Here is a 24,928-nt window from a genome sequence, read left to right on the forward strand (position 1 = left end):
CGTGAGGGGATGACTCTTTTAATTTTAAGAATGTTTAGAGTGTCCCAGACAACAGGAAGCAAGGGTTTCTAATACGTCACTCAGAGAGTTGTAGGTTATAGTGACTGCTGTAAAATATTTCTTCGCCTACGATAGACTACTAGACAACCCACATCAGGATATTAGGATGAAGGAGATTTATTTTAAACACCTATTACGGTATAATTTTAGCGTTCTCTATGCTAATTTGGAGCTAATAAAAATTCAAGGTTCATTATTTTTAACCTAGAAATATGGAGCGTCCACATTAATAATTATTATTGTGTGTATTTTTGTCAGATTAATAATTACTATAATTAATTTATTTTTTTATCCCAAATTACTACTTTATTACGGTAAAATTAAGGATTTCCCTACAATTAAACTATAAACATAAACGTATTGCCCACATTCCACCCATTTGAGGAAATAAGTATACCCACACTTCTAATACTTACCTATAATTTTAATAACAATAATAGAATACTTGTTTTAGTTTAAACATATAGGTCAGCTATTTAAAAACTACCATTATTATTTTATTTCATTAGTTTCTATAATGTTTAGACTGCTACGGCACCTACCAGTAAGAAAGAATGGTGTGAACTTAAAATATTTTCTCACAGCTCAGTAAATGGGTACATAACGTAGTAGAGATTCAAAAACGAAGACAAGTTTAGCTCTAAAGATAAAATGGCAGTGGTTAGATGTAGAGTTGCCTCCGGCTACGTAGAGAGAAAATCTTACGATTAGTAGTTGGTAGAGACGAAGAAAGCTTAAACATTTTGCACTTTTAAATATCATTGACACGAGCTATCTACATTTCTTAAGGCAAAACTAAGTACCTCCAACACATTTTTTTTCCAGACAATACATATTAGAGATTTAAAACAAAAAATAAACGTTTTATAGACAATTTTATCAGCTTTTATTGAAACTACTAAACTATACATTTAGTAACATTTCGAGTCCTTTTTATTTCGAAAGTTTATCTTGTGTAGGTACTTAAAAGTTCGTAGACTTAGTTTTGCAGGCCAGTGTATCTGGGATTTTCCTCAGACAGCAAGTAAAAAAATCCGGCAATAAATAACTCTGTCTAGCAGCAGAACAACATGATAAGAAAAGTAATGATTCACATACACGAAAAATGCATTCGTAAACAAGGATAAAATATATTTGCTGCGTAGATTGTTATTGTCATGTATCACCCGAAATCATGTTATCGTCTTAAATCGGCATCATCATGATAAGGTGGTTTTAGTTTTATAAAACAACAAAAGTTAAGTAAATAATAAAACTCAAACCACTTCATCATATGCGCAAAACTTATCTATTCAAAAATGACGTTTAAAACAATAACACAATATACATATCTATTTATATATTACGTTTACCACGTGTAAAATATAACAATATAATAACACCTGTGTTAATAACTAAAGTAACCAAGTTAAATTTATATTTACCAAACGTATTGCGAAATACAAAGAACTCGCGACGATTATGTATGCCTAAACATGCCGTCAGCATAAACGGTAAACCTTTGGATCTTATTGCGTGGCAGAAGGTCGAAAAGTTGGTCAAACGGAAGTCTTGCTGATAGTAAATTTAGTATTTACGTAATCGCAGCATCATGCAAAGAGCGCATTAAAGGTCACTAGAAATCAGGTGAGACAGAATTTATTAATAATTTATTCGAAATGCCAAACATGAACTAAGGCTGTTACTGAATGGTGGCCAAGGGATGGTATGCGATATCGAGGCAGACCACCAGCCCGGTGGTCAGATGACATTGTGAGGTACGCCGGAAAGCAATGGATGAGACTTGCACAGGACCGAATAGGATGACGTGAAAGAGAGGAGGCATATACCCAGCAGTGGGTGGATACAGGCTGAGTAGATAGTAGATAGGTTACAAACATGAACTGCACAAATATCTACTTTATATGTAAGAGTATAGTCGGTAAAACCGACATATACAAAAACATCTTCCTTCAATGTACATATATGAACTGGCTCTCTTTGCACACACACACAAAGATTTGTTTAAGACATCAGGGGAGATCCATAGGCTAAATCTTAGAAATCCAAATAAACTAAGACAGGAGTTTACTCCTAGAACTACAGTTTATTATAAAAATTGTCATTCTATGTGTGTGAGAACATATAACGCCATTCCGTCCTATATTAAAGAGCTACCCCATCTAAAGTTTAGATCCCAACTCAAAAAGTGGTTAAAGGGGAAGCAGTTTTATAGCATAAGTGAGTTTTTCAGTTTATAAATAGGTTTTTTTTTTTTCCTTTTCTTTCTTTTTTTTATATAGATAAGTGTTTTTATAATATTTTTTAGTAGTTATTATTGTATGTCACAACATGACTAAATGTGCTGAGCGCTATAAGCTTTACTTACATCGATATACTTACCACATTTATGACAATAAATTTCATTTCATTTCATTTCATTTCATCAAGATTTTAGCTATTTTAAATCCAACTCTACCTATTGGATGGCCAGAGTCAAGACCAAGACTCAAACTCAGCTAGGAGACAAGAGGTCATTTCCTACAATGTTTCAAGCACCTAATGCATCACATTGTAATGATTTTACCATTTGTCATACTGTCTTCAACAAGTACATGAACAGTTATTTTTCTGGCCAAATAGTTAATGTCACATGCGGCAATAAATCATGTACTTAAAAAAAATCATGAAGGGTTAAATTCATCAACTGATTAAAACACACCTAAGTAGTTCCCGCTTATGACAAGTTGAAGTTAAGACACTGACGTGTAAAATACTTACTAAGTATATTTTAGTTATTCAATCGAAAGTGGGAAGATAACGAAAGTTTGCAATAAAACGTGCTGCATGTGTGCATTGAACAATAGTTTGTTAATCAGAAATTCAATTCTTTGGCTGTACTCTAAAGTAATTCCACAGTTGTAATTCAAAATAATCAGATCAGAAACTGTCCTTTCAATGGCAAAGATACAATACTATTTAACCACAAAAACGTATCTGTTATTTTTCTGTTTATGTTTTTTTCTTTCCGGAATAATGTTTATAGAACATACTTACCCATGACTACGTACGATGATTGTAATGATAATGATCTTCAAATAAATAAAAAGTGCGTATTGATAACAAAAATAAACCCATTGACGCAAAAGTCCTAAATCGTGTCAGGGATTAAGCTTCATAGTTTCCAAGTCATCATAATTGTTTGTTTATCTTAACAAAATGACAAATTAATTTATCACTCATTATGAATTTAATCTTGTTCTGGCGATAATATGTATTATAATGGGCTCGACACAGAGGGTCTTGTGATTGATAATGTAATTCACTTATCTATACGACCAAAGGTCGGTAGATAAACGCTACCGCATGCATTTACAAATATTGTATTCTGATACGGATATTTACTTTGCTATTATTTACATTGCGTGCTGCGTGTGTCTTGATAAGTCTACATTCGAGGACAAAACAGATATGTAAATTGAATGTTACAAATAATCGCGTATATTAATGGACGTTGTTTGAACCACACCTCCAGCGACACACTTGGCAACATTGTTTTGTTATCATTGTTTTAGATCTGACTGCTGCCGAGTCTAGACCTGATTACGTTTTGAGTCTAGCCACAGAGGGCAAAACCCTCTTTATGACATAGAAAGTGTGTAATTTAGCCTGATAATCTATATGAAATAAGTACCTATCCAAATGTAAAATTATCATAGAGCAACACGGACCTCCGCTCATTGATATTTGTGGTTGAACATCACATAAACTTAACACATACCGTCATTCCTGTTAAGGTAGGCAGAGCCGTATGCATCCGGATTACAAATGGTTTTCTAACACTGACTAGTTTCAATTTCCACTGCTTTATTGGCTAATTATATTATAAGTACTAGCTGTTACCCGCGGCTTCACTGGCATTAAATTCGGAGGAACACGTTTTCCCTTTCCTAATGTACCAAAATTTAGCTTGCTACCTTGAAAACAGCTAAAAGTACCATATATATACAACTTCACCCCCTCTTTGGAGAGGTTGGAGGCAGATTTCTCCATAAAAATTGATGCACGATTTTTTGTTAGTCGCAAATAGGCCTACCGCAAATTAAATAAATAAATCCGGATACGTCAATGACTTCTTTCTTATCACCAGGGATTAAATCTCTTGGCTATCGCTATCGGTGCAATTCGGGCCTCTATCTTTTTCCAGCGCCACATCCTGGTTCATCTTCATACACACCGGATTAAGAAACTCTTCGCTGCTTAGTTCAAAAGTCTAGAATAAAACATGACGAAACTTAGTACGAGTATGCCTACGTATTTGAAACTAATTTTATTGAACATATCAAATTCAAAATTCAAAAATATCTTTATTCAGTAGGTAACATAGTCACACTTTGAATCGTCAATTTTTACATAACGAACGTCTCATCCGCCTAAAACTACTGCAGGTTCTCACAACCCGTATAGCCGGAGAAAAGAAGCTGCAAGATAAACCTCGGCAAAAGACCCTAGATGTTCTTAAAAAATATAAAATTTTAATACTCATATCCCTTTATGCGTTTGTTAGTTACCTAATAAAATAAAGTCTAATCTAATCTAGCCTACAAGATCCCACTGCTCGCCAAAGGCCTCCCCTTGCTCTTTCCATTTTTCGCGGTCCTGTGCGTACTCCGGCCAGTCCCTCCGGCAAGCGTCCAAGCGAATAAAATAAAGTAGGGTAGGGTCAATGTGGGGAAGACCGGCATACTGTTCTAAAATTTGAGTTTGGCTGAGTTTACTGAAGAAAATATTATTTGTAGACCAAGTCATATGATCGGGTATCATAGATAATTTACTTGGCTATGTTTATAAGTCTAAATATAAGAGAAAGCGCCATAATCTTTTGATATACAATCGTTTTTTTTAAAACATGTCAAGTAGACGGTCTTCCAATGCAGTATGAGGCAAGTCCGTCCACAAAAGAAAAAACGCATTATTAGTAAGAAATCGTAGACCTAGACGTATGAAAATACTTTCAGGCGGTGAACCAACAATGCCATTCTGATACGTACTTTGCCGATTTATGAATAAGGCTATAATTACACAGATAATGATTATTTTTATAAAACAAGGCAAGACCGGCATGTCTTTGGTGACAGTGGTTGTAAACATTTCGTCATATTGTTTACCCGACCGCGGTGAAGCAGAAGGAGGGTTATGCGCTACGTATGTATGTATGTGTGTATACACGTTTGTTCCCTACTAACCCCTAAAGCACTTATCAGAGTTAAACAAATGATGTGTCACTAAAAAGCGTCTTGATTGTCTGGTGGTAGACTATGTGTCGGACACATATTACTTAATATTAGGTATAAGTCAGTATGATTTATAATGTGAACACACACACACAAATTATTAACAGAATGGGACACAAAATACTATCTCACTAGTCTTGCATAAAATACGCTCTGCTGTAATAGTTGACAATATCTGGATTGAGGCAAGATCGGCATATGACGGACTTCCCTCTCTTAATGTAGACGGTCTTCCCAACTATTATATTTTCTAATTTAAAATTTCACACGGGTATAAATTCTAAATAAAAGCTAAATTCCTACATTATGTTTAACGAATACATTAATGGATCAATAAATAACCTAAGTGATCAGAAAAACTTCTGAAAATCCTTCGATTTACCACTTTTTTTGATCAAAAATCCGCCACTGGCCACTGCATTCTGAAGCGCGAAATGGTAAAAAAAATTGCAGGACCGATATTTTCCAAACTAATCATACTAGCGACATGTACGGTTTTTAGTTCGGACTGGCTCTTTAGGGACTGTTTTATCGACAGAGACGTAAGGCGCTAGTTATTCAAATTTAGAAGTTATTGGCAATATACGGTCTTTTAGCCCAGACGGTCTTCACCACATTGACGACTACCCCAAGTGGGATATTATCTTATGTTGGAAGTCTTCTTCTTCTTCTATCGTGTGGGTTGTGAGGTGGATTACCAAACTCATTGGTGTCAGGGTTACTATTGAGCCGCTAAAGGCCCCTGACATGACTTATATAACGACTACGTACTTACATTAAGTAGTGACCGGGACAAACGGCATAACGTGCCTTCCGAATCACGGATTGTCTTACATTCGGACAATCAGGTGAGCAGCCTTTTTGTGATATGTCTAATTGTCTATGAATTCGAACCCGGGAGCGGAGTGAGCCCAACGCTCAACCACTGGCCGTTATGTTGGAAGTAAAAGGCAGGAACAAGTAAGCAGGTCTACCCATATTCTACCTACCGACCAACCTAGTTAATACAAGCCAGTCATCGCCCTTTGTTATAAAATGATTTGCATGTGCATTGTGTTGCGTGCACTTGATGCATACAGCCATTAGCGCTAAACGCCGGCTGCGCTCCAACCGCAACTTTAATTTTTAATTCACTGAATATTAAACATTAGTGCGTCTTATACCAACATTTTGTGTCAAGGTTTTCACGGAATTTACGCACTAGGTTTTTACGAAGATAGGTTCCGTTATGTGTACTTACGAATCATAAATTCATGATTATGATACATAACATAAACAGCCTATACACGTCCGACTGCTGGGCACAGGCCTGCCCTCAATCAACCGAAGGAGGTATGGAGCATACTCCACCACGCTGCTCCTCTGGGGGTTGGTGGAGGTGTTTGGGCTAGTAGCCCGGGGGACCAACGGCTTAGCGTGCCTTCTGAAGCGCACAATCAGTTGATTCAAGCCTGCAATGTCCATACCAAACAAACAGTCTCACAAAGTGATTTCGACAATTGCGCCATCGGGAATCGAACCCGTACCTCCAGACCGTGAGCCCAACGCTCCAACCACTAGACCACAGAGGGTATGATTATGATATTGGATATGAAAAGCTCTATGATTAATTAATGAACTGGGATGAAAGAAAAACATGGGAGATGTTCAGTAGCTTTTCATCTCGGATGTGCTATAGAAGTCGACAAAGAAGTTTGGTTTTGACTTCTACATTATAGATTTCTTACTTCATAGAACAATTATAAAAGTCGACGTTTTTACTAAGGTTTCTATTTCGTTTCTCTTCACCTTTGTATTGCGAAATTGAAGTAATTTAAAAATGCAATCTACCTTAGTGATTGTCGTTTTGTAATTACTTACAACTTGTAATTCCAGATAAGAAATACGACTAGGTGATAAAGAAACATAAAAAAAACATTCCTAACATTGTGGTTTTTATCAATATTGTACATTTTATATTATATTTTTCTTTCTGGTTCTTCTACGCATCAATTCTCAACAACAATACCTACTTAGGTACTTAGTTTATTTCGATTCCTTACCGTAAACAAAAATGTCCTATAAATACAATTCGCCAAGGTTCACTTTATCCATACATATTATGTTTCTCAGAACGTATACGTAATATCAATTAATTACAATGATGGCCATAACTGGAGATACCTACCAATAGGTATACAAATCTCACACTCTAATTCTAGCCTAGTACAGTAAGTAGGTACCTACATCATGTTAAGAACATATATTATTACTTACTAATATACAATTCACCAATAGACACAAGCGGCCATTGGTCGGTGGACTGGGCATTTTTCTCCTTTTATCGTGTGGGTTGTGAGGTGGACTACTGCGGCACGCTGAGAGGTGAGGATATGGTATCCCGACGTGCCGGCAGAGTAGGGGAATGATTGGTGATGACGGGGATAAATTAGAAGCAAGCAGGAATATATACACTTTATTAAAAGCACTTCACAAACTTAGTAACATAGTCACAAACATAATAGTTCACAATATACACATTTCACAAAAGAATCAAGACTTAGGAATTAGAGGGCACGGCCCTAAACAGTATAATATACTTGTTGTTTTAATGAAGGTCGGGGATGCAGTGAGTCAAAAGTGAGTAAAATGAAAGAAAAGGAATGAGAATTTCGTAATTTAAAATGATGATGGTCCGAACAAAAGGCCAGTATGTGCAGAGTTTGTACTCTGCTACACTACCAACCTCATCAACCCTATTGTCAGGGCATTGATGTACCTATACAATACGTTACTATTTAGGCATATGTCTAAAATACGAACGCATCATCGCTTCATCCGTGTTAGGATCAGCTGGATTATTTTTCATAAGTTTTCAAACATTTGAGCAGCGCCTTAAGGTTCAAAGATTTCAATTAGTTGTCTATCAAATAAATTACGCGACATGCTATCTCGAGAGTCTTGTTATAGCATAATTACTGAGCCATCAGTATAGTTGGTACTGCCATATTGTCGACTAATCTAGACATATTGCGTAAGAATCTAGAACTCGTAGATAGGTAATTCTGTTTTGTTACGCTGATTTAGTATGTAATAAGTAGAACGCAGTTGAGTTATGTGCTTAGCAATGCTAAATAATGCTATTACGAGTAAGTGCAGACGAAAATATCCTGCCAGTTGAATATATCAATATGAATGCGATGTTTTCAAGGAAGGCAAAAGGAAGAAAGGATGCGGTTATGAGAACTTCAAGGCAACTACTTAAAATTAGAATTTTAAATTAGGTGATGTTACTTAATATAACATATCTGTCTTTCATTCTGAGTTGAATTTTTTCGAGTTATATTTTGAGGGTCAGAATTCAGTGGACTACTGAAATTTGCACCCTGTTCCCACTAGTCCAATAGACACCTAGGTATAAAGGAGCCGAATCTACAACTTTTATATCCGGAGTTCCACTGGGCTTCTGTTCCAATATTGATGTTCACTAATTCATCGCAAAGTTATCGGTACCTGGTCTACTAACCTAACTACCTTCCAAGAAATCTTGATCGACAGTTAACTAGCTTTTCCTTATCTATATAGCTTTTTTTTAGCATTTAAGTTACTTCATGCACATTTTCCAACAGCATTTCTATAAGGCTTTGATGGCAAAAACACGCAGTGCAAAAATTTATCGTTGGTGGCATTACAAAACCAGTTGAAACCGCTCTTGCGACCACATTCGTCCAAGGTCGACCAAAGTCCAAATTCGATTTGCGAAGTGCAAACCAAATACGCTGCTCGACAGTTGGGTAAATAAGTGCTGGTAACTCCTAAACCTACAATGTCGACGATATTTTACACCGTAAAACTATAAAGTTAAAAAACAACACGCGAACAGTTAGAAGTATGCTTAGAAATAGAGGCAGTATTGATCACTCGCTCGCTAGATTTGACCTGTTTTATTTCACTCTAGGAAAACGATCAAGAGAAATTCAAGTTATTAAAAAGCCCGAAGGTACCTAACAAAAATTGCAATACTTAGTGACTGATAAGCTACGTACCTGATAGCTAAGCAAGGTAAACTCATGTATTATTACGAACGTTAGAGTACTCTAACTAAACCGGCCAAGAGAGTAAAGTAGAAACTAGAAAGCAACGAGAAACATATAAGTTGCTTTTAAGGGCTACAATAATACATTATGTTTCAAGATGTCCTCATTCGATCGATCATTGCAACGACGTATAAGTATGATGCTTACACGACATAGGTCAAATACACAATAGTCAATAACTCTGCAACAACGCAAGGAGAAAGGGCACATAATGTGACTTTCGTTCAACTTCACTTTGTGCAAAGCAAATTCAAAAGAGAAAATCTCTATAGTCATAAATCAGGAAGCTTTTGACCACAAGTAACTTGTGTGACTAAAATAAACACCAGTCCACTCCTTAAGCAACTTTCACAATCGCAAGCGACCAATTCAAAAACAATTTTCATAATAGGTATCATGCGTATAGAATATTACATATTAAAACTATAAGGGTTTTCTTCTGGCGACTTCAAATACGTCAAAATGTATGAACTGTGTTAGGAACCTATAAACAAACACAGCTTTCTATGACAATGTATCACGGGGAACTTCTAGTCTCAACTTCAATTCTTTCGGTACTTGGTCAGTACAGTTTTCTTACTAAATAACATGCAAAAATATTTATCTAAGTATTAAAATGATTATTTTTGGAAACTTTATAAAAATCGACGCAATACGACTCCAATGACTCATTTAATTAAAATATTTTAATCATGTTACATACTATTTGAGTTGGGAGGTCACCATTACATGTGTAGGTAACTTGATTAGCATACAAACTAAACTAAACTGTATGTTGGTACCTATCTTACTGGCATGGTACCTACATGCGTACCTATAAATGGAATATAACGATGACAATATGAACAATACGACAATTTGCCATTCCAATTAAGTTTAGTACTTTCTGACAAAAGTAACGAAACGCGATCACTGAAATCCAATGTTACAGCTATCAATAGACAGCATAACAAAACTAGACTACCATTAAAGTGCCATTGTAGATAGATAAAACACACAGCATTTGCAATAAACAGCATTTAACATATGGTGCGGCTATTGACCCACCTTTCGCTTAGTTCGAGAAGGTTCGATTCACGTCCTTCGCTCATGTCTGGCTAAGCACTTTCAGATGCATTATAAGGCACTTGTCTGACTGACTGGCGGACAAATAGTAAGGTGTAAGTTGACTATCAACCAGAAACGAAAGGTGTTAAATTCAATGTAAACCGAGGTACTGGAAGAGTATTGGGTTGGGAATTATTGTAACATTCGAGTTTATATGAACCTTTTCACAAAAAATCTGAGACGAAGTGGCTAAGTTTCATACAAACTCTTAGCTTCCTGCCTCCTGTCTCCTGTCTCGAAATGCTTTCAGTGCAGCGGGTACGGCAATGGGCTCTGGTGATTTGAGTCATGCGATTTCGATTCATATCTCACTGAGATAAACTCAGTAGCGGATGTAAAATGTTGGTTTGGTGGCACTTGCTTTATTGTACATTAAATAGGTACTTACTAAGAAAGAATTACAATACTAATAAAGAAGGATCTTATTAACTTTATCTTATTAAGTTTAGTCCGATTTATAGCACATGGATTTAGATACTTTTCACCCCAAGAATCGCTTCGGAATAAACAAGTCATCATTCAACATAACTCCCAGACATTTGTAGTCGTTGCCTCATTTTCACTCATTACCTTTACGTTCTTGAGAAGTAAGTAGTACTTTATCGATCGCTTGATCACCCAGCAATGAAAGTGTACTACGCCTTTTTGCAATATCGACGTTTATCTAATCTTTGTAAGATATTACATTACTTTAGTAATATTGGATTTACTTATGTTTTCAACAAACCTGCGAAGTATACGCAACAAAAATACACATATAAATTTACATTACCAACGAATAAAAAATATAAATATTAATGAGATACTTAATTACATTGTTAAATATACAAAAATAAGTAAGTAAATATCTTACTTTAAAAGGGTTTTGAAAAAACAAATCCAATATCGGCCTCCTAAAACTAATTCGTAAAAACTAATAAACATTGCGAAATCTTGTAAGATTTGAATTTGCAAAGTTTTGGATATCTACTTTGTTACCTACTATGAATTTTAAAGTCGCGGCAGCAATTTGCGAACCAAGGACAGCAAGTGAGGTAAACACAGCGTATAATTGCGCAGGCGGCGACACACCCATCGTAAACATTACGAAGCTCGACGCATATTATATTATTATACAATATGTATTATAGAATATTCTAGATGCAGCTCTGTGGCAACTTCAAAAGTAGAGCACGATATTTATACGACAATGTGACCTATGCTCGTTCTGCGCGATTTGCGGAAACCATAGACCTACTTTTGCGGAAACTTTGTAACAAATGTATAGAACTAAACATATATTAATAGGTAAAGAAGGAATTACTGACATTATCTAACATTCTATCGATAGGTAGATATGTATCTCGGTTATAACATATGGTCAACGTCTTAATGGCTAAAATGAAATGAGACAATACTAAATATACTCAACTGATCCTTGATAAAAAAATATATCAATAAATGATAAATAAATACATTATTATATTATTAAATTATTAAATTTATTTTATTCTTATTCTTATTCTTATTCTTAATAAATATATAAAGCAGAATATAAAATTGCTCTTGAGGCATCAACTATGCAATGTAAAAATTTAATCCCTCTTTCCCATGGTTACGCTATAACTCGAAACGACTTTATCGTTGTAATTTATATATTTTTTTAAGTTTGCCAATATGTTTTATAAATAACCTTCTACAAAGTAGTAGAAAGTTTATGGAAAAAAATATTAAGGAAATTGCGCAGAAAATAGAAAATAAAATCAGAAATCCACGCGGGCGTATGCGGGTGAAAGCCAATAATTAATATAAGTATACTATTTCAAATATTTTTATATTTTTTCATGTTATAAACTCGACAACTGCGATGAAAGCACTCAACCATATCGTTAGGTAGTAGGTACCTATTTTCAAGTTCATTGACCCTCACCACTAGGACGTAAGTAAGTGACATGTTTGTTAATAGCTACGTAATAGTAAACACTTGACTATTTCCGTTATATACGTTGGCAGAGACTATTGATTTTTATATCACTTCGACCCTGACACACCTATATTTATTCTTCCCCGTTCGTCATAGTTTTATAGACAAACTCGTTAGTGGCAGACCGCATCTGACCTTCTTTATAATCATTAATAAATAAATTAGCACAATTTAGTTGATTTATATCCTTCTAGACATACATGTACCAACCCTTTCCATTTAACTTTTGCCTTGTACACTGCTTTCGAAATTATTCATTCCTACAACCAATTTACAAGAGCAAGATTATCTTAGCATTCGCATTATTAATGTTACTTACTACAATTATATATTATATCAAGCCATCCTAGCCAGCATCCAACTACTCACGCAGCATGCTGTTTATGAACGTAGTGTGTTATTATACTATGTTTTGGAGACGGTACGTTATCTCGAATATCTAATTTGAATTTTAAATCATCTTCCTCTTCAGGGTTATCCCGTCCACAGGATCTGCTTACCTAACCTGAAGATTAGGCAAGTCCGGTTTTACAGAAGCAACTTCCTGTCAGACATTCTAACCCGAACCAAAATTCTAGTTTTATGCGACATTAGAAATTGTCTGCTCTCTATATATTACCATAGTTGGTGCAGGGAGTAACAAGTTTTGGCACTCGAATCTCAAAAAATTACAGGTTATCAGTTTCAACGAGTATAGGTGCAATAACAACGCGACTGTAGTTTAAGACACGATGTACTCCTTAATCGATTTCCACACCAGTCATGCTTTAGAAGATAAACAGCATACTAAATTCCGAGTTCTCTTCATCTCGGGTCATACACACAATATCTTGTTTAATAAGATAGGTGAGATACCACAGGCTAGGCGATTGCGTGTTGCAACACAGCAGTGCTTCAGTCGATAAGCACGTAGTCGACGTATTGTACTCGATATGTCATGGCTGTGTCCTTCTTCGGATAAGGATGCATTGAGATGAGTGCAAAGTCCACTGCGAGAAATTCTTGAAGATTGATTGATTTGCCTTATCGGTGGTAAGAATGTAGGTACTTACTTTACTTTTAAATATAAATGCTGTGATAATAAGACGATGATAATAGAATAATTAAAGGATTGGGATTGACTAACGGTCCGTCCTATCTCATTAGGACGCCATGGTTGCGCAACCAGCGGGCTTAGCACCGTAAAAGTGCGACTCTTTCTCGCCTCGACATACGTCACCCGTCACTCTCTCACAGTACTGCACAGAAAGACACAGAAGATCTCTGTCGCGGCGAGAAATAGTCGCGTGCTTACAGTGCTAAGCCCGCAAGTAAGGTACATTTTGTTGTTGGTGGCACAACCGCGGTGGCGCCTGAGTGCATCATATCCAGTTTAGAAGTTCAATACCGAGTATGGCTATCTCTCTCAAAGTCGTCTTCTCCGCGGTGACATATTTATTATTCCATCTACTTCGATAAAGATTACAAACGTGAGTAAGTATATGTCTGTAAGCCGTGTGAGCCAAATATTACTTGTTAACTTATTTAATAACAGTACAGAGATTAGCAAAATGTAACAAACGTTCTTAGAATTAGTCACGAACAGGATAAAACGAAGGCTATATTATTAAACCACAATCCGGCATGAATTACAAAAGTGCTACTCGTAAACTTCAGTGTCATTGACTCTTAACGGATGATCATTGATCGTACAATCTGAAAATGAAGACGCCATCTTGTGGGAAATCTACAGAATAGTCTTAAGTATGCAGTTACTTGTTATTTTCATCCCACCCGCAGCACCATCTAGGGAGAAATCGATACTTTTTCTCAATCCATTTATCAGATCCATCTGTATTGATCGATGAATATAAAACAGCGACATCTAGTGATCATCACTTGAAGAAATTTAAGAGCTAAAGTTGTTATTTTTGCGTTGGCAATAAAGTTGTTCTGCTACTCGTGAAATAGTGTAGATGGCGTTGGCAACATTTTAATACATTGGTACAGCGATTTCCTCTACCTGCACGCCTCACGCACCACGCCTGTATCCCCAAAGGGGTAGGCAGAGATGTATAGCAGGTATATACACCCATCTCTCGCCAGCTACATTTAAGTCCCATGTAGCAGGCGAGCCTATTGCCATTAACCGAGCACTAAACCTGGAATCAACGTGATATCAATTGTCTATGATCCAAACATGAATTGAAACTTTTCAGAAGAATTAACTCTTCAGAAAAAAACAGCACATTAGCATGACAATAATAAATATTTTATAGCGAAATTATTACAATTAGGGTACCCTATCTACTTACACAACTTGTTCAATATTATAGAGGAATGTCGTATTTGGACTTGATTAGTGTTTCATTTTAAACACAATGCGATAGTGATATCATCCGGACATATTATGTTGACATCATGCGACAGTTTTAGTCTATTTGTAAATACCTAACAAGCTTATTTTTATTTACGAAAAATATGTCCCATTTAAAAAGAGAATCTGATCTCGTTGATGTCTTTTGTACGTGTAACAATTTTAGTTTCCGAAATTGGTAATAAAGCTGTAAAACCTGGTTTTAAATAAATAGTTTAAATGGTATAATACTTATAAATGTTTAAATATTATTAAAATAAACGCAAGCATATTGCTTTGCTATTTACAGCATATAATATTAGTGAAGTCGAAAAAAAATATATTTGTGTTTAATTATTTATTACAATACAATGAATGACTGTACTTACCCCTATGTGAATAGCGAGCGAGAGTTTTTGTATATTCCAAGAGAACAGGGGGGTTAATAATAAGGCCACATGGAAATAATTCATCTGAAATAGCAATATTGCTTTTATAGATGAAATGCTTTTGATGTTGCTTTAGGACTTTAGTTGCCTGAATGAAATAAAAGTAACCCTTGAGGGTTTTTTCGAATGACATATTGAGCGTTTCAAAAAAGAAAAAGGTTTGAGATATTACAACCTTTTATGTTTGCAAAAAGTTATGTATACAGCAACTAAAGTTTTCCAAATATTTTTCAGTGTAGGTTCACTGATGACATGTTAATTAGATTACTCGTGTGGGTTATAAGGTCGGTGACCGACCTCATCAGTATTGGTGGCAAGAATGTACAACCAGAGGCCCTAGTTAAATGGCTTAAGGAGTACGCAATGATTACGTAGGTGTCTACAAGTAGCCGGAAAGTGGAATATGGTATAAATACAAAAGGAATAATTAATGTCTGTGACCAGGTTGTAATCCTATGAATTCCAATGGTAGCTTTATTGCGTATATGTCATTTGTTTATTTTTACTCTACACAAAAATACTTACATAACCATAATAATATCGTTTTTATAAGTTTATATTTATTCCTAAAGTCTCCTATTGATCTTGTTTTCATAACGAATTCAGAATCCAATAGATGCGTCAAATCTAAAAATATCTAGTATAAATAACTAATAATATGATATCAGCGGAGGTGAACAAACTTTTAGCAAAATAAATAAATTCGTGGAATTTCTAATGCAGAGTTTGGATTTTAAAAGGACATTCAGTCTTACGATTTTAAACCAAAAAGTTTAACCATTAACATATCATTATATGTACTTCAATGGTTTAAACACAAAAACGCCTTTCGATAATCGAATCGTCTACCCGAATAAAATCCTGTCCTAATTTTCCCGTCTGATTCCGTCTCTGAAAAGTATCTACCGTGTTTGTAAAGTAGACGGAAGAAAAGTAAGTACCATTCATTCAAATGTGGTATTTTAATTCAAGTCGGTCCCGAACAACGGTTTAAAAGTGAAAATGTTACGAACAAATAGACGAAATATTTATAATATTATGGATAGGTGAACGTAGGCACAATGTCCTAAAGTAGAAAGAAGACGAAAATAAAGGGGAAAAAAAGGTCTGACCTCAGAGTATCGAAGTCAACACTAAAATCCCATACCTCACCAGAACAAAATATATATACCTACTTAGATAACTACTTTTATTATTCAGATTCGCTTGCGAAAACAACAACACAGCAATTTTACCTACGTACTTATAATTCTTCGACAAAATAATACATTCCAAAATTTGATGAATTATGAATACATCTGGGGGTCTAAAAATGCCACTTCAATGCAATTAATCTAAAAAGCAATATTGCAATTTGACATTTTCGCATATAAAAGTAAGTGTGTAATGAAAACAAATGTCAAATAGCAATATTGCTTTTTTAGGAAGCCGGAATGGTTCTTCGAAAAACTGAAAAGCCGGAAAGTCATCATTTGGAGGTACCTTAGTATGTATCTACTAGGGTACCTCCAAATACATAGGTAGGTACCTATGTATCTAGGATGTGTAAGTGATGTAGCGCACTTAGTTATTTGCGCAAATGTCAAATTGTAATAGGTACTGCGTTTTGTCATCATTCATCAAATCAAATCAAATCAAATGTACTTTATTGCACACAACATACAAAACAAATTAACACAGATGATGATAGATACAGTACAATCTGGCGGCCTTATTGCTAAGCAGCAATTTCTTCCAGGCAACCAGTGGATAGGAAACATTATTACAATTTGGTGCGGGACAGTGCAACATCTTGTATAAAATAATAAATACTATAAATAAATAAAAAAAAAACAAATAAAAGTAAATTAAATAATTAAAATAAAATAGAAATATAAATACTTACATACATATACCCATTCATCAAATTTTGGAATGTATTATTTTTTCGATAGAACAGCTATAGTTATAAATGATACAGAATGCCTTTTCCTCTACCAAGTTTTTTGAGACGCCAAAATGTCGTATCAAAAATAACGGTGAACTTTTAACGGTGTGCTAGATATCCGTATCTATCGTAATATATCGTATGGCACACACCCACCAACTTTTTAGGTACAAGAAATAGACTTGGGAAACTCGGCAGCAGCAAATTGACATGTATGACAAGAATATGACGATTACCGTGTATATAGGTACCTCCTATAGGTACTACCTACTCGTGTACAGAATTTTCCCACCCTCTCAACAATTTCACTTTTTCACTGATTTCAGTATCTTAATCGAGGTAGCAAAAATTGTGCAACAAACAAACACCCAATTTAAATTTTCATCATAAATAAAAGAATTGTCATTATAAATTATTGCGTGGCAACATAAGGGGCAGAGCAGGTAAAAAAATATAACCTTATATTTGTATTTTTTATTCGGCATCCAATATATAACGTCTATTTTTTTATCATCATCATCGTACATGGTAAGGATAAATCTTGAGCTGTAAATAGTTCTCTGAACATAGAATTTGATCTACTCCTTAATTATCTGTACTGTAAAAGATCATGTTCTCTCTCCAACATTATGGAATTTACCTATATTCATTTAGCCGATTTATGGCATCGGGCGACGGGCTGATACGCTGTCACCATAAGGTTCCTCATACTTTGTCTTCTTAGCTCTACCCAGGCCCCAAAGCTTATTGGCGTGTATGGTGCCTATCTATATAAATCTTTCTATAAATACTTAGAACAAATAGAAATACATTTTATATTCGTATAAAATTTATCGAACCCGCCTTAATCTCTCTTTCTGTAATGTCTTTTTATAATGTGTTTTGAGTCTGCATAAAATGCTTTATACTCCTCTGAGATTTGAAATTCAAAGATTCCATTAACGAAAGTCCCGTTTGTCCGTATTTCATTCCTATTGCGATTATAATATTCACAAGTAACTCAATTAATCATTTTACAGAGAATGATGCAAACTTTAACGTTCCAAAGTTGATCATTGTGGAGAATCGAACTTTCAAACGCCTTCCGGATAGGATGCCATGAAATGAAATGGGCTATTAGAAGTTCCTACATAAGTTAGGTATCCTGCACACCTTCTGATAGACCTTCTAAGATGAATACGAAAAAAAATTAATTATATACTTCTACAATAACATCATAAGCTCACGACTAAATTCCAATTGGGGTAATCAGAGGTGCATCCAACGCAAGACAAACAACAAACGAATAACAAATATTTCGAACGAAATTCATAGACACAGAACAATTAGTTGTGCCAAAACCCCAATTAGTTGGCATGATTGAAGACAGAACGACATGTTGAAGAAAAAGATAAACATATCCTATTATTAGACAGAAGCCTCATCAATCGGAGACGGGTATGAAGCATACCACTGCGGGTTAGTGGTCCAACATGTCCAACAACAGCACTAGAAACTACCTACACGGTCGTTCGGCTTCGCGAACGCTCTATGGACATTAGACACATAAAAAGAAGATAGTATCCCACGCCGTTATTTATGACATTATATGCAACATAACACATATGACGTCGGCATGATAGGCGAATATTACAAAAATTTAAGAATCTTGTAAACAAACTAACAGGTTTGACATAACTGTCGCCTGGAATGACCGGCAGAGGTGATCTCGTTAGGTCAGGAAAACCCTGACAAAGACGGAGATAGTTTATTTTGCTTGTTGTCCCTGTCACTCGAGTCTCCTTAGCCTTGTATATATTCTGGCCACCGTCCAAGGATTGGCAGATCAGAACCTTCCAACGAAGAAGCTTCACCAACGCTTACAACGCTTACCTACGCTTGAAGTTATTTACCACAATGGTAAGTAAAACACTTTACTAAGTGTTTATTTTCTAAATAAATAAATAAAATATAATGTCATAAATATAAATGCACTGTATTGGTAATTTCAATATATAAGCGATAGATAGTAATCCACCAGGTTTCCTAACTCAGTGTGCTGACGGTAGTCTGTTCCCTAGAAATAAAACAGATTTGTTATATAAATGTATACAAGTATATAGGTTTATACTTACTTTGTTTATTATACACAATTAATCTATTAAGTTTCTGTATAGAAACGTACACGTATGTGTTCAGAGATGAATACAACTTGAAGTTTTATGCTACTTATCATCCTGGGCCTGCCTTCACTTCACGCTCAATTAGAATATCGAACAATCGAATGAAAAATGGACAATGTACGTAAAGTACGAAATCTAAAAAGGCTGCTCGGTAAGGTTGCCTGGAAGAAAGTGTTATTTAGCAATAATGCAACCTATAGAACTTCTTTTGTCCTTTTCGTACTAGTTTCGTTCTTATCTGTTTGCAATGAAGAGTTAATGTATTCGAGTATTGATATTTCTCCAGGTTGCCAAATTCGCGATGATCCTGATGTTTGCGGGAGCCTGCTTGGCTTACCCTGCGGAGGAGGAATTGGCTCCCCCGGCAGGAGCCCCTGTGGGTCCTCCTCAGCCTGTCTCGGATCCCAATGCGGGTATTGGGGCCCCCGTCCTACAAGCACTGTCACCGCCACAGGGACCCCCTGAAGGCAAGGCCGAGTCCGACTTGAAGACTGACAGCTCCTTCTGGTTTCGTAGGTCCTACTACCCCGTCTACTACGCCAGATCATACTACAGGCCTAGGTAAGTCTTTTCTTATTAAAAGCTTTTTACTTACGTAGATACTTGATAAACCCCGTAAACTATTGGTGAAGAACCCTAAACGTACATTGGAAGTGTAATACTGAGATTAAATTACGCAGTAGTAGTGGATAACATTTACAATTTTAAAACGATTAGGTATTTCAATATCGCATGGCTTTCAATAGATATTTTTAGTACCTACTCAAATAATTACGAGTATCTCAACTCAATTAATCTAATACAATTCCTAAACAACACTTTTAACAACTTTTATAAACAATACAATATGGTATAATTTATATTGTAAATAGGTCAGGTACATAAGTTGAACAAATATCTACATGGCTCACGTAGGACAAAGTGCTATTAACTCTTTAGATAACTATATAAATAGAGAATAGTATATTCCATGGCAGATACTTAAAATTACTACTTTACATGTGAGATTTAATCATAATCATAATATGTGCACGAGTGCATAATACTTGCACTAAATTATTAGGTAATTGACAGATCCACTTCTTATAAGTGTTAACCCTACAGATCAAAATTAAGATTATGAATAGGTATTAAACTTTTTTTTTGTTTTATTCCAGAGTATACTACTATTCCTACCCATCTGTCTACTCATACTGGAACTCCTGGTGGTAAATAATCTCATAAGATCTGAATCAACACGCGAACTGGAGAACTTCTTAACTCATCCCAGCGCGGTGCTGTGTTTAAACACACCTAGATTGTAAAAGTATTATTAAAATTTAAGATAAAATTATGCACTGGTATTATTTCTTCCATAACAAAACACTTTTTTAAAAAAAGAACCTAACAAAAACAAAATCATTGAATTTATTTGCCACAGATAATTAATTTGGACTCGTTTTTCCCTAAACACGACCCTACTGATGTGAAATATTTGCAAATGGGTGTGACTCTTCGGCTTTAAGTTGTAAATCTTGCATTGTAACATCGTTCTACCATTTTAACGATTATGGTAATAGACTCCACATATTTGATATTGCAAAATTGATAAATAAAGTAAAACGAAATGTCATACACAACCAAAACACCTACTTAACCAAAAAAAAAAAACATATTAATTTATTACGACTAATTCAGAAATATACGATGTATCAAAAAGCAACACATTTTATTCAAATAATCAAATTGCAGATCTATTAGATTTAAATTATAAGTTGATTATGATGGAGGCTTAACATCAGTGGCCTGGTAGAGTGAGTTTATAGCAATGTCAGAAGACACAAACGCCATAGACTTGGCAAGCGTAGCTAGTGACAATGTATCCATCACAATCCTATTTGCAACATGATTCAATTTAGCTCCATGAGATTGTGCTGTATACTTCAAAGCAAGCTTTATAACTCGCTCACTAGCTAGAGACTTTGACGTCGCACTCTTTGCTTCTTTTCCAGCTTGTTGGGCTGCCGTCTTTGCCAAATTCATCATCAAATCTTGGTGATTCGACATACCATTCTTGGCATACTTCACTGACATCTGTACTTCAATTGAAGCAGTTAAAGCTCGCCTCATCGCAACCACGCTAGCAGCGGCCAAGTAAGCCACGTCTCCAGCATAAAGAATCGCCTTTTTGGCCTTTACTTCTAATCTCTCTAACTTCTGCTTAGCTTTCTTTTCATTTACAGCATCATCTTCAAATGATTCGGGCTGATCAATTTCGATATCTGCTGCTACATCTGCGTTTAAGGCTGATTTATAAGCATTGTCTTTCTGTTCTACCCAATCGTCCATAAGACCTGGAGCGTTCAGTTCTTGTGTATCTAATGTTTGTGTGTCTACAGTAACGTAATGTGTACCATTAACCGCCTTTTCCATTAAAATTGCTTCAGTTTTATTTGTTTCAGGATCAACATTTTCTGCATCTAAAACTGTTTGATTTAGGAAACCCTTTGCGGGAGGATGTGAGTATTTCTTTGGAGCCAAGACATGGACAGGTTTCCTTTCATTTCTGGAAATGATCGAAAATGGCATATTTTGTACAAGAACACTGGTCTTAGTAGGTTTTTCTGAAGTAGTTACGGTCGATACCGCTGAATATGTTTTATTTAAAAGTATACTGAATGCTGTTGGTACAGGCAAAGGCTCGGGAGGAACAGTGGTCTCTGGAGTAGTATTAATGGCTCTCTTCTTTCTTTTTAAGGACAAATCCACAGATTGTTTCTTCGACAATGCTGTAGCATAAGTAATATCTTTTAAGGCCGACACAATGGAAACTTCAGCGGCAATTTGTCCTAGCCCATAAACCAACCGATGTAATTCTGGCTCAGTAGAAGCTCTGGTGATACTCAAAATGTGGCCAGATAAGGTTCTCGAAATAAAATCTAGGATGCGCCTTGTCTCTATCGCGGTAATGCCTTTGTTTTTACCCGGTGCTTCGAGAGCTTCTCTAGTAATTCTTGTAATTTTATCTTGTATTTCTAGTTTAGACAATATAGCTGAAACCAAATCCTTTGATATTTGATAAAGAGTTTCTTCTGTTTGTTGATTTTGAGTGACGTTTTTGCTTGTTTTAAATATGCTACTATCTAAATGCTTGAAAGATTTGTACGGGCTGTTTGCTAGTTTTTCGACACTTAATTTCGAATTGTTCTTGTCTTTAAAATCTTGAGACGGTGCGATTCCGCCTGAAGTCATAATTATCTGTAATAATAATAAAACAAAATTGGAATGGGACCACCAAGAAAATCTATTTTCTTTTTTAAGTCTATACTCACGCTAAGAAAAACAACACTGAGGATTACACTCAGTCGGTTGGGGTCCATTTTGATAACTGGACGACGTTATTTATCAAAGTCGAACCACCAAATGGTGAAACTGTTATAATTTGCAAAAGCGATATAATTTTAACAAGCTCCATTATTTAACTCAAATTGCCAATTTCGCCAATTATTATTTTATTGACTTACCTTGTAAAAGTTATTCGCCAATGTTTATTTTATTTTCAACTATCCAGCAAAAGCGTTAAACATATTGATTCTCCTTTTGCTATGTTCGATTTTTCTGTATACGAAAAGCGGTCGATACACGTAATTGTTGCTCTCTGCAGTCTCAAACACTTCATCTTCTGTAATATTTACATCTTCAACCGGTAGAGCTCTTTTATTTCTTTTTTCAACGTCAACTTTTTCCATATTTATTACTGGATGATATTCATCATTGGGTATGATGACATGTTCATCGTCCAAAACATCTTGTATCCGAACAAGGTTTAGGGATATACTATTTTTAGAAATTGCAAATATTACAAACATAAGTACTAGTGACTTCATGTTTATAAAATCTTCTACGGAGAAAACAGTAACATTTTACTTTTATATGTGTGAAACCGAGGTACTTATTTGCATTCGTTAATCAGTAGGTATTAAGTATCATAAATCAATTAACGCAAATGTTTACAAGATTAACATATCAATGTCATAATCGTTAGATGTAAACAATTTTCTTAATAAGATTTTAACACCAGACACTAGTAAAACACAAATATCCCTTAAAAACTACGTTTATTTTTTCAAAATAATCATTATGTAATTTAAATTCTATACATACAGGCTTATTCAGTGGTCAGTTATAACAAAAAAACTCAATTGAATGCTCTGGTATCCGTTATCTTGATTACGCCAAACTATAAACGTCTTGAAGTCGGTGAATAAACTACCTACTTAGCAAGTTTAAGTTCGGCAAAAATATACTTGTCGACGGCTGTTTAACCCAGGAAGGCAGGCAGGACCCTGATGCGACCGCGGCCCTCGAGCTGAGACGTCTCTCCGAACGGCGACGCGTCAACATCCTTCGCACCCGGCAGCAAGTCACTCTCTTGTCCCCCTACTTCACGGCGACTCCTCGATACCTTCGGTTCAGAAGCCACATCGACGGCCAAAGCACCAGATTTCGCATCTTCTTTTCCTGTAGCTGACGGTGTTTGCTCTTGTTTTGGTGGAATGTGCTCGATCACCTCCTCCGCTGTTGGTGCGCAGACGCAATACGCTAGCAGCGCCAGCGACGCGACGACAAAGAACATTGAACGCATGATTGATCGATCCTATTTTGCTTCACTTCTCAAACTATATCTCAAACCCGCCTAACACGCCTTTTAAATAAAACAATGATTGCATAAAACATTATATTGATTGAAAAAGTACACATTGAAGCCATTATTATTTGTAAAGACAGAACACAGGCACGATGTATCAACAGTGGTTCTGCGTTCTACAGGCGATAAATAAATGAATCATTTACTTTTTTATTAGCAAAATCACCATCTCATATCCGTAAATATAAAATATAAAAACTTAGACAGTTTAATGTGTTGTTTGATATTCAAATGCATATCATTTATTAACAGGGCGCGCCTCAATCAGAATGACACAAAACATTCGTTTTGTTGTAGAGTTCTAGCTTATAAATTAATGGCAACTATGTGGACACGTCATGTAATAAAGTAATATAACTTATTAGTAGTGTTTGTTGTAGAGTTTATAGTTTTTTGTAGAAAACAACTCGGCTTCGACTCAACTTCGTATCAACAGTGGCTGCAAGTTGTCTTTGATTACTTGTGGCTCTGCCCACCTCATTTGGGATTACGGGCGTGAGTTTATGTATGTATGTATGTACAACTCGGAATCTTACCCGCAGTAAGATTATACATACATACATACATAAACTCATACCTATATCCCACCGGGATAAGCAGAACTATGACATTCCATTTGCTTCGATCCTGACACACTTCTCTTGCTTCCTCCACATTCATCAATCGTTTCGTACACGCACGCCGCCGGTTCAGAGTAGATCGTACTGAACCTTATAAGGTTATATTTAATAATTACATCTGCCTATAATGTTGTTTTAGACGTGAATCATATTTTTTTGATATTATGCTGCAAACGTTTTACAGCCAATCAATAAAGTTAACTGTTTATCCTATCGTACATGATCTGGTTGATTGATTAATCATTTGGTTTCAGGTTTCAGCAGAATGT

The 24,928-nt window shown here is 35.6% G+C and overlaps 2 protein-coding genes across 2 annotated transcripts; one reads left to right on the top strand and one right to left on the bottom strand.

The window, feature by feature from the left end:
• Positions 1–18,935: 18,935 nt before the first annotated feature.
• On the top strand, positions 18,936–20,685 carry LOC126374501 (uncharacterized). Its single transcript, XM_050021177.1, has 3 exons — positions 18,936–19,089; positions 19,639–19,913; positions 20,510–20,685. Exons 1-3 carry the CDS (start codon positions 19,087–19,089, stop codon positions 20,562–20,564), a joined length of 333 nt encoding a protein of 110 aa, XP_049877134.1. The 5' UTR covers positions 18,936–19,086; the 3' UTR covers positions 20,565–20,685.
• A 356-nt stretch (positions 20,686–21,041) lies between these two features.
• Positions 21,042–23,242, bottom strand: LOC126374369 (uncharacterized). Its single transcript, XM_050020983.1, has 2 exons — positions 22,856–23,242; positions 21,042–22,589 (listed from the first exon to the last, which is right to left on the bottom strand). The coding sequence occupies exon 2, from the start codon at positions 22,581–22,583 to the stop codon at positions 21,111–21,113; it is 1,473 nt and encodes a 490-aa protein (XP_049876940.1). The 5' UTR covers positions 22,584–22,589; positions 22,856–23,242; the 3' UTR covers positions 21,042–21,110.
• Positions 23,243–24,928: the final 1,686 nt, after the last annotated feature.

Source organism: Pectinophora gossypiella, chromosome 17 (assembly GCF_024362695.1).
Source record: "Pectinophora gossypiella chromosome 17, ilPecGoss1.1, whole genome shotgun sequence".
Taxonomy (NCBI): domain Eukaryota; kingdom Metazoa; phylum Arthropoda; class Insecta; order Lepidoptera; family Gelechiidae; genus Pectinophora; species Pectinophora gossypiella.